This window comes from Taudactylus pleione, unplaced genomic scaffold (assembly GCF_031769625.1).
Source record: "Taudactylus pleione unplaced genomic scaffold, aTauple2 ptg000390l, whole genome shotgun sequence".
Classification (NCBI taxonomy): Eukaryota; Metazoa; Chordata; class Amphibia; order Anura; family Myobatrachidae; genus Taudactylus; species Taudactylus pleione.
The window spans coordinates 2,589,354-2,601,482 of NW_028284791.1; the positions used below are offsets into that span (position 1 = coordinate 2,589,354).

General features: G+C 43.9%; 1 protein-coding gene across 1 annotated transcript in view; it reads left to right on the forward strand.

Annotated features, from left to right (window-relative positions):
• Positions 1-1,936: 1,936 nt before the first annotated feature.
• The window catches only part of CHRDL2 (chordin like 2), a 189,559-nt gene continuing 179,366 nt past the window's right edge, over positions 1,937-12,129 (forward strand). Inside the window, exon 1 of the mRNA XM_088445827.1 lies at positions 1,937-2,085. Within this exon, the coding sequence (XP_088301953.1) occupies positions 2,007-2,085 (79 nt within the window). The 5' untranslated portion in view covers positions 1,937-2,006. The remainder of the gene's footprint in view (positions 2,086-12,129) is intronic.

The window sequence follows — 12,129 nt, forward strand, 5'->3', positions numbered from 1 at the left end:
GTACATGTTTGGCCAAAGATGTTTGCCCACCTACCACGTCACGGTGAACCTTATACAGGTGTGTGTGTATTTAAGGTACATTCTGAAGGTGAGACCCCTTCTTTGGGCTAGCACTCTTCCTGCCTGCCCCAGGTGATTTTAACTGGTATGGGTCCTTGCATTGCCGTACACACATCTAATGGTCTCTATGATGGGTAAGACCTAGATAAATTAATTAGTGTGTTAGTATTAGAGATGTTAGGGACCCACCTGTATAAGGTTCACCGTGACGTGGTAGGTGGACAAACATCTTTGGCCAAACATGTACTAAGAAACCTTACATTTAAAACCATGTTAATTATTGCAGTCTATTATAGATATTTTGATCATTTGTATTCTTAGTGCTTATAGTGTGCACCTGCTCCTCCCCCCCCCCCCCTCTCCTTTTTGCGGTAGATGGGACAGAGCAATATTCTGCAGTTCTCTATAGAGGTCAGTAATGTAATAATCTGCAGAATATATCATTATGTATCGGTCAGGGGGTAGATGGAACAGAGCAATGTTCTGCAGATCACTAGAGAGATCAGTAATGTAATAATCTGCAGAATATATCATTATGTGTCTCTCAGGAGTTAGATGGGACAGAGCAATGCTCTGCAGATCACTTGAGAGGTAAGTAATGTAAAAGAAATGTAGAATAAATTACAATGTGTCTGTCAGGGGTAGATGGGACAGAGCAATATTCTACAGATCTCTATAGAGGTCAGTAATGTAATAATCTGCAGAATATATCACTATGTATCTGTCAGAGGGTAGATGGGACAGAGCAATTTTCTGTAGATCGCCTGAAAGATGTAATAATCTCCCAAACTATTAGTATAAAAGGTTCTTTACAGGCATGGGAGTATTGGTACAGACAGGGGAGTATTGGTTGAGGCATGGGAGTATTGGTACAGGCAGGGGAGTATTGGTACAGGCAGGGGAGTATTGGTACAGGCAGGGGAGTATTGGTACAGACATGGGAGTATTGGTACAGGCAGGGGAGTATTGGTACAGGCAGGGGAGTATTGGTACCGACAGGGGAGTATAGGTTCAGGCAGGGGAGTATTGGTAGAACTAGAAACATTGGAGTATTGGTACAGGCAGGGGAGTATTGGTACAGGCAGGGGAGTATTGGTACAGGCATGGGAGTATTGGTACAGGCAGGGGAGTATTGGTACAGGCATGGGAGTATTGGTACCGACAGGGGAGTATAGGTTCAGGCAGGGGAGTATTGGTAGAACTAGAAACATTGGAGTATTGGTACAGGCAGGGGAGTATTGGTACAGGCATGGGAGTATTAGTACGGGCAGGGGAGTATTGGTACAGACAGGGGAGTATTGGTACAGACAGGGGAGTATTGGTACAGGCAGGGGAGTATTGGTACAGGCAGGGGTGTATTGGTACAGACATGGGTGTATTGGTGCAGACAGGGGAGTATTGGTGCAGGCAGGGGAGTATTGGTATGGCATGGGAGTATTGGTACAGTTATGGGAGTATTGGTACCCGGCTTGTCTAGTTATTATGAGGAACACATTACACATTTGCACACATTCCTGTAGGTATAACCAGAGTTATGCCTGCACAAAAATATAGATATAATTATGTTTATATAGGTTCTTATTCTTAGGCAACATGCATTCCAGATGGTGTGAACTAAAAGTGTGCAATGAACATGCCCTGCTGTGACTTGTAGTCCCACAGCACCTGGGGAGCCACTAGTAGACTCACCCCTGCTGATAAGAAATGCTGAGACTTGTAGTCCCCCCAGCAGTCTGAGTGGCCTGCTGCTATATATAAAACACTGGAATAGCTGTATATGAGAGGCGTGCAGTTCCTGTGATGTCCTATAGGGGGCGCCCCTGCTGGTGGCTGGCTGAGTGCAGGGGGAGACCCTGACGTAGCTGTGTCCTGCTGACTCTCAGTCTGGCTGCAGAGCTCTTATAGCCCGGGGTCAGTGCTAGGGAAGCGGAGTCTCTGCAAGCAGCATGTCCCCTGCAGGCGTTATCCTGGGAGTGCTCTCTCTGCTCTGCATCGCCTGTCACACAGCAGCCAGAGCCAGACCCCGTGAGTAACACATACTGTGCTGCAGTGCCAGGGAGGCAGTGTGCAGGGCTCAGTGAGTAGGTGCTGCCAGTGAGTGTACAGGGGCTCAGTGAGTACGTGTTAGTGAGTGTATAGGAGCTCAGTCAGGAGCTGCTGTCAGTAAGTGCATTGGAGTTCAGTGAGCAGCTGCTGTCAGTGAGTGTACAGGGGCTCAGTGAGTAGTTGCTGCCAGTGCACAGGGACTCAGTGAGTAGATGTTGCCATGAGTGTACAGGGGCTCAATGAGTAGGTGTTAGTTGGTGTACAGGAGCTCAGTCAGGAGGTACTGCTATTGAGTACATTGGAGCACAGTGAGGGTGTAGGGGCTCAGTGAGTAGGTGCTGCCAGTGAGTGTACAGGGGCTCAGTGGGTAGGTGTCAGTAAGTGTACTGGGTTAGAGTAAGTAGATGCTGTCAGTACAAGTATTGTGTATTTAGGGGCTCAATAAAAGAAGTGCATAGTGATTATTGATGTGGGTAAGTGAAGAATGGCTCAGTGAGCATGTGGTATCAGTAAGTCTTCAAGGGTTCAGTGTGGTGTATGAGCTTTATGAAAACGTTCTTATATTAGAGCTCAGTGAAGTTGTAGCAGTCTATGCATATTCATTATGTGTGATGTCAGTGAGTGTACAGGGTCTGTCTCAGTGAAGTTGTAGCAAGCTGTGCATATTCATTATGTGTGATGTCAGTGAGTGTACAGTGGCTCAGTGAGTAGGTGCTGCCAGTGAGTGTACAGGGTCTGTCTCAGTGAAGTTGTAGCAAGCTGTGCATATTCATTATGTGTGATGTCAGTGAGTGTACAGTGGCTCAGTGAGTAGGTGCTGCCAGTGAGTGTACAGGGTCTGTCTCAGTGAAGTTGTAGCAAGCTGTGCATATTCATTATGTGTGATGTCGGTAAAGTGCACAAGGACTCAGTGACTGTTATTAAATGTATTATACCTGAGTATGAAGTTGCAGGTTATGTACAGATGTTACATGTGCTGTCACATAAATGTACAAGGGCTCAGTAAGCATAATGTGTCAGTGAGTATAATAATGTGTCAGTAAGTGTACAAGTCTCAGTGAGTATAATGTCAGTGAGTATAATAATGTGTCAGTAAGTGTACAGGGGCACAGTGAGTATAAGTCAGTAAGTGTTCAAGGCACAGTGAGTATAATATGTCAGTAAGTGTACAAGGGCTCAGTGTGTATAATGTCAGTAAGTGTACAAGGGCTCAGTCTGTATAATGTGTCAGTAAGTGTACAAGGGCTCAGTGTGTATAGTGTGTCAGTAAGTGTACAAGGGCTCAGTGTGTATAATGTGTCAGTGGGTGTACAATGGCTCAGTTAGTATAATGTCAGTAGTGTACGAGGGCTCAGTGTGTATAGTGTGTCAGTAAGTGTACGAGGGCTCAGTGTGTATAATTTGTCAGTAAGTGTACAAGAGCTAAGTTAGTATAATGTGTTAGTAAGTGTACAAGGCTCAGTGTGTATAATGTGTCAATAAGTGTACAAGAGCTCAGTTAGTATGATGTCAGTAATTGTACAAGGGCTTAGTGTGTATAATGTGTCAGTAAGTTTACAAGAGCTCACTGTGTATAATGTGTCAGTAATTGTACAAGGGCTCAGTCGTATAATGTGTCAGTAAGTATACAAGGGCTTAGTGTGTGTATAATGTGTCAGTAAGTTTACAAGGGCTCAGTCGTATAATGTGTCAGTAAGTGTACAAGGGCTCAGTGTGTATAATGTGTCAGTAAGTGTACAAAGGCTCAGTAAGTATAATGTGTCAGTAAGTGTACAATGGCTCAGTTAGTATAATCTAAGTAAGGGCTCTGTGTGAATAATGTGTCAGTAAGTGTACCAGAGCTCACTGTATAATTTGTCAGTGAGTGTACAAGGACTCAGTGTGTATAATGTGTCAGAAAGTGTACAATGGCTCTGTGTGGATGTGTCAGTAATTGTATAAGGGCTCAGTTAGTATAATGTCAGTAAGTGTACAAGGGCTCAGTGTGTATAATGTGTCAGTAATTGTACAAGGGCTCAGTGTGTATAATGTGTCAGTAATTGTACAAGGGCTCAGTGTGTATAATGTGTCAGTAATTGTACAAGGGCTCAATGTGTATAATGTGTCAGTAAGTGTACAAGGGCTCAGTGTTTATAATGTGTCAGTAAGTGTACAAGGGCTCAGTGTGTATAATGTGTCAGTAAGTGTACAAGGGCTCAGTTAGTATAATGTGTCAGTAAGTGTACAAGGGCTCAGTTAGTAAAATGTGTCAGTAAGTGTACACGGGCTCAGTGTGTTTAATGTGTCATTAATTGTACAAGGACTCAGTTAGTATGTCAGTAAGTGTACAAAGGCTCAGTGTATATAATGTGTCAGTGAGTGTACAATAGCTCAGTTAGAATAATGTCAGTAAGTGTACAATGGCTTAGTTAGTATAATGTCAGTAAGTGTACAAGGGCTCAGTGAGTATGTGTCAGTAAGTGTACAAGGGCTCAGTGTGTATAATGTGTCAGTAAGTGTACAAGGGCTCAGTGTGTATAATGTGTCAGTAATTGTACAAGGCCTCTGTGTGTATAATGTTGTCAGTAAGTGTACAAAGACTCAGTGTATATAATGTGTCAGTAAGTGTACAAAGGCTCAGTGTATATAATGTGTCAGTAATTGTACAAGGGCTCAGTGTGTATAATGTGTCAGTAATTGTACAAGGGCTCAGTGTGTATAATGTGTCAGTAAGTGTACAATAGCTCAGTTAGTATAATGTCAGTAATTGTACAAGGGCTCAGTGTGTATAATGTGTCAGTAAGTGTACTATAGCTCAGTTAGTATAATGTCAGTAATTGTACAAGGGCTCAGTGTGTATAATGTGTCAGTAAGTGTACAAGGGCTCAGTGTGTATAATGTGTCAGTAAGTGTACAAGGGCTCAGTGTGTATAATGTGTCAGTAAGTGTACAAAGGCTCAGTGTGTATAATGTGTTTGTAATTGTCCAAGGGCTCAGTGAGTATAATGTGTCAGTAAGTGTACAAGGGTTCAGTAAGTATAATGTGTCAGTAAGTGTATAATGTGTCTGTATGTATACAAGAACTTAACAAGTATAACATGTCAGTGAGTATATGGGCTCTCAGGGAGTATGAGCTGTCAAAAAAGTATCATCTGAAGTAACATTATTTTATGGATGTTGGTGTCTTGGTGTGTTTGTGTGTGTAATATGTATGTATAATAATTGAATTCTTTTGACATCTAATAATGAGAATAATAATGAATTATATTTACAGTTCTTTTGAGATTTTAGGGCAGCTACAATGACACATAGGGGCTTATTCCCACTTGTTCGTGTTATTATCAGACACTATCCCTGAAAAGCCACATTAACAATATGATGAACGGTTTCTATGGACTAGTTCCCACCAAGTTACTTGTGAATAAACCCCCCGTTTCCAGAATTTCAGATTTACCCACAAAAGCTGAATGACACTACCACATGTATAATGCCATGCCCCGGGCTTGGTTGGCATCTCCCTGGCGGTCTCCTGTTTTGTAGTCACTGTGTAGAATAATTCTGTGAATCTCTAGGGGTCCCCGTCCACCCCCAAGGACATAATTTCGTCAGAAACCTCACATTAGCACGCCCTTGTCACATACTTTGCATTTTAAGGAATCCTAGTGTTCCGTGTGCACCCTCCACTCACAGACAGGTGGTTGATACCGTCCAGGGAAAGTACTGTACATTAGGGGGCTGCAGTGTAGGGTGTGCTTGGCTCCGTCGCAGAAACGTGCTCTGCCATGCTGTGTGGTCCATCTGAGGGGTAGTTTCACTAGTGGTTACTAAGTGGGTGGGATGTGAGCTCTGGCTGTTTGGCGCCTGCATGATAAACTCGGACAGACTATCACATATATTGCTACACAGTCGGCCGGGAAGTTGGTGCCTTTGATATAAACTTTGACAATCCCTGTGCTAACATTGTATCGTGTAGTGCTGATGTGTCACTGTGTTGTGTGTGTCACTGTGTTTTGTGGGGGAGATTAATCACTAATACCATTTGTCACAAGGAAAGTATATCAACAGCTTTTCATGTATTTGGGATGGGCGTTCCCATATGTATTTATATATTAGCAGCAACAGTTCTTGATACGGCTGCACATGGAAACGGTGCAAGCTCCCATAGCGACCAATGCTCTCTAGCAGTCTCTATCATATAGTATCCTGTATCATCATATAGTATCCTGTATCCCATAGCAACTGTATCACATAACAATCTGTCCTCCATAAATACCTGTACTTTTATAGCAGCCTGTATCCCATAGTGACCTGTATCTTATAGCAACCAGTATCCTATAGCAATCTAATCCCATAGCACCCTGCCCTTCATAGTGACCTGGTCTCCACTTTTTAATCAAAATATGAAGAAAATCCCCCATTCTTTTATTTGCTAGATGCACTGTTAGCACCGATAGCAAAAGTCTTTGGGGGAGATGTACTAAGCTCTGAGAAGTGATAAACTGGAGAGTGATAAACGAGCAGCCAATCAGCTCCCAACTGTCATGTTACAGGCTGTGTTTGAAAAATGACAGTTGGGAGCTGACTGGTTGGTGATTTATCATTCTCCACTTTATCACTTTTCAGAGCCTACTGTTTTGTATTCCACATAAGCCTGTGGGGTCTATTTATCAAGCAGTGAGAAGTGTGGACAAGTGAACCAGTGGAGAAGTTGCCCATAGCAACCAATTCGCTTTCAAGTAGCATTTATCAAGTACAGTCTATAAAATAATAGGTAGGAGCTGATTGGTTGCTATGGGCAACTTCTCCACTGGTCACTTCTCCACACTTTTCACTGCTTGATAAATAGATCCCTGTATCCCATAGCGACCTGTCCTCCATAGCGACTTGTATCCCATAGCGACCTGTCCTGCTGTATATTCCATAGCGACCTGTCCTCCATAGCGTCCTGCTGTATATTCCATAGCGACCTGTCCTCCATAGCGCCCTGTATCCCATAGCGTCCTGTCCTCCATAGCGTCCTGTCCTCCATAGCGTCCTGTATCCCATAGCGACCTGTCCTCCATAGCGTCCTGCTGTATATTCCATAGCGACCTGTCCTCCATAGCGTCCTGCTGTATATTCCATAGCGACCTGTCCTCCATAGTGTCCTGTATCCCATAGTGACTTGTCCTCCATAGTGACCTGTATCCCATAGTGACTTGTCCTCCATAGTGACTTGTCCTCCATAGCGACCTGTATCCCATAGTGACTTATCCTCCATAGAGACCTGTATCCCATAGCGACTTGTCCTCCATAGCAACTTGTCCTCCATAGTGACTTGTCCTCCATAGTGACTTGTCCTCCATAGTGTCCTGAATCCCACAGTGACTTGTCCTCCATAGCGTCCTGAATCCCACAGTGACTTGTCCTCCATAGCGACTTGTCCTCCATAGCGTCCTGAATCCCATAGCGTCCTGTCCTCCATAGCGTCCTGAATTCCATAGCGATTTGTCCTCCATAGCAACTTGTCCTCCATAGCGACTTGTCCTCCATAGTGACTTGTCCTCCATAGTGTCCTGAATCCCACAGTGACTTGTCCTCCATAGCGACTTGTCCTCCATAGCGACTTGTCCTCCATAGCGACTTGTCCTCCATAACGACTTGTCCTCCATAGCGTCCTGTCCTCCATAGCGTCCTGAATCCCATAGCGACTTGTCCTCCATAGCGACTTGTCCTCCATAGCAACCTGTATCCCATAGTGACTTGTCCTCGGAAGTAGTAGAACGTAGTAAGATGTCACTCTGTGAGCAGGTTAGAGGCCTGGCTGATCGTACAGCTTGAGGTTGGGTATGTGCTCTCTCATGCCCCAGAGTACAATCGATACTATCGAATGTTATTGATGTTTCTATTTTGTGCCACACAATGCAAGCAGCTAATAATCGTTTGTTGTAGCTAATAATTACATGCATAATGCTAATTGGCTTGTAATTGATTCAGCTGCCTTTGCATTAGAGAATAATAAGAATACATTTCATGGGGATGGCTTATTCTATGCGTTGTTTTTTTTTCAATTTTTGGTGTAATTTGCATTATTTAGCCTCCACCAGTCTTTTCATATCCTCTGCATTTTCAATACCTTGACTAACCATGTATATATTTCATTATTAACTCAGACACGATTTCAGTAGTTTGTTCAATATTATTATTTTTTTTTTTTCAAGAATATATATAAAATTTTTATGCATTTGGCAGAATGCAAAAAATAAAGAAATAAAAAAAAACACCAACACTTTAAAACAGTAATTAAATAATTGTCAACAAGCTATTAACAAGCTGATCGATAGAGCATGGAAACATGACATGTGGGCATCAACACAACACAAGCGGCCGCAACCATCAGAAGAAAATTAACATACAGCGACTGACAATGACTGACAACGATTGACTCGATCGCTAGATGCTATCACTCGCTAGCTAGAGGAGGTGCATTGTTCACGTATGGGCGTCAGTTTGGTTGCGACCGACCGGCCATGCGATTGCTTCCTTTTTCAGTTTCTCGGTCGTTAGGCGTACGACCGAGCAGCCGCTTACGACCGACTCTGAATGAGGTCCTCAATGCTCTGGTCCTGGACTTCCCTGGTGATTTATGATTGGTGGAGGCTCCAGAGGTGGGGCTGCAGTACAGTCCAAAATTCAAATAGGGGAGTCACACCAACTGCCAGTGTGTCCCAGCCAGTGATGTTTGGCAGTGTGTGAAATGACAGTTGGTGTGACTCCCCTATTTGAATTTTGAACTGCGCTGCAGCCCAACCTCTTACCAGGGAAGTCCAGGACCAGAGCATTGTGTCCCTCCTGGAGAGGGTCATGTTGGGAGGTATGCATATTGTGTGTACACACTGATAGATATATATGATAGACATTGGGTGTACACACTGATATATATGATAGACATTGGGTGTACACACTGATATATATGATAGCTATTGGGTGTACACACTGATAGGTATCTATGATAGACATTGGGTGTACACACTGATAGATATATATGATTGACATTGGGTGTACACACTGATAGATATATATGATAGACATTGGGTGTACACACTGATAGATATATATGATAGACATTGGGTGTACACACTGATAGATATCTATGATAGACATTGGGTGTACACACTGATGGATATCTATGATAGATATTGGGTGTACACACTGATAGATATATATGATAGACATTGGGTGTACACACTGATAGATATATGTGATGGGTGTACACACTGATAGATATATGTGATAGACATTGGGTGTACACACTGATAGGTATCTATGATAGACATTGGGTGTACACACTGATAGATATATATGATAGACATTGGGTGTACACACTGATAGATATATATGATAGACATTGGGTGTACACACTGATGGATATCTATGATAGATATTGGGTGTACACACTGATAGATATATATGATAGACATTGGGTGTACACACTGATAGATATATATGATAGACATTGGGTGTACACACTGATAGATATATATGATAGACATTGGGTGTACACACTGATAGATATATATGATAGATATTGGGTGTACACACTGATAGATATATATGATAGGCATTGGGTGGACACACTGATAGATATATATGATAGACATTGGGTGTACACACTGATAGATATATATGTTAGGTATTGGGTGTACACACTGATAGAAATATATGATAGACATTGGGTGTACACACTGATAGATATATATGATAGACATTGGGTGTACACACTGATAGATATATATGATAGATATTGGGTGTACACACTGATAGATATATATGTTAGGTATTGGGTGTACACACTGATAGATATATATGATAGACATTGGGTGTACACTGATAGATATATATGATAGACATTGGGTGTACACACTGATAGATATATATGATAGATATTGGGTGTACACACTGATAGATATATATGATAGATATTGGGTGTACACACTGATAGATATATATGATAGATATTGGGTGTACACACTGATAGATATATATGTTAGGTATTGGGTGTACACACTGATAGATATATATGATAGACATTGGGTGTACACTGATAGATATATATGATAGACATTGGGTGTACACACTGATAGATATATATGATAGATATTGGGTGTACACACTGATAGATATATATGATAGATATTGGGTGTACACACTGATAGATATATATGATAGATATTGGGTGTACACACTGACAGGTGTCTATGAGAGATCTCTATAAGTGACGTCATCCTGTCACATCTCTGAACAGGCAATTCTTGATGATATCGTCACTGTTTGTACGGACGACAAAAGACATCCTTATCGCCCAGCGGGAGCGTGCATCGTTGGTCGTGCACTGAACGATATATCGTTGAATAATATCGTTATCGTCCATATTGTTCATAACAATCGTCCCGTGTGTATGCACCTATTGTATAGCAGCGGCTGCTGATCTACTGAATTCAACACTTCTTTCCACTTCCCACCCTGCTGCTGCTATATCTCACTTCATTACCCAGTCTCCTATCCCCTGGCGTGAAGGTATACAAGCATCTTGAGGATAAGCCCCGCTGTAACGCTGCTCTATACCCATCACAGGCTACGATCATTCCCAGGCCGGCCACCTCCACCTAGTGTGTGCAGAGAGAGAGGCGGACGTGCAGCCAGCGTAGGGTTAACTCCGTCCAGCAGCCGAGGTGACCAGACAGGCTCTATCCCCCTCAGATGGGCGCTCTCAGGGGATGTGATTGTAAAGAGAGGCAGCTCACATAACCGGCGCCAGAAGTTTGGATTTCACGCAACTGTAAAAAGCAGCAAACTCGTCTGGCTTAACCCCTCGCGGCACTGAAGAGAATTTGTGGTTTATGCTTTTTAACAATCCCCAAAATCCCATCGTTTATTCACACACGAAAGAATGTAAAGGTACAGAGTAAAATCCGTCTGCTTATATTGCCCATACAGTACATCTCTGCATTTCTGAGCCCTGGACAACCTCTGGCTACTATGCCATCCGCTGGCAAAGCACTGATTGCGGGAGCTTGTGGGCAGAGGGCCTTAGTCAGCATTGCACGTATGTATGCGCATAACAGGTCCTGCACGATCGCACGCGGAGCGACAGCAGACTGTCAGTGATTGACAGTCTGCTGTCATTTGGGGGTGTTGACGTCCTACGTTTTTCCAAAACAGAGGCGTGTCTCTACCATTGGGGTGTGGGGGGGGGGGGGATAGAGGCCAGGATCTGCTCCGTCAGCTGACGGAGATTTCCTGACCTCTTTGTTGTATCTGCGGTGGCCGGCTTGCGCAAGTCAGTCAGCCGACCAATGGGATCGCAGTCGATCCAATGCTGTTTTCTTCTCTATCTCGGCTGCTATAATGCTGCGTCCTCTGCTGGATAACGCCCCCAGAATTCACAGGTATGATGAAAATAAATAAAGGGTTTGATTCTGAGTCGCAGACAGCTCGCGTATTCGGACGCCTCTAGCAAAATTTAGCAAACTGCGCAAAATGTGTAGTGGTGAAGAAACTCATCTGTGCGTTTCTCCAGGTGAGTGGGGGGCGGATCCTGGGGGGGTGAACGCACTCCCCTCCTGTCTACTACCTTTGGCGGCTCTAGCAGTGCAGCTGAGCGCGGGTTGAGGGCAGGTAGGGAGCAGAGACGGCTGAACTCACCCCAGCCCAGCACACAGTAATGTGTTCAGCGCTGGCGAGAGGCTGCTTCCGGGAGAATAGGTGAGGATGCCGTTGTGTACACCTGGAGATGGGGGTATCGTCCTATTAGCATTTCGTTAAATATCCATATTCTGAATGTCAGGGCCGTAAGGAAGGCGTTGCTGCCTGTGCCGTTGCACAGTGTGGGATGCCCTGGGGGGCAGTACCAGCCGTGCACACCCTATGCTGCAACTAGCACCCTGCTCCGGCTCACAGCTCCTGTACTGTGCCATGGGATCTGTTCTGCCACTCGGAGCGTCCTACAGACATAGCACACTAGTGCTTCGGAGAAGGCGTCCCTACCCGCCCAGCCCTTAGGAG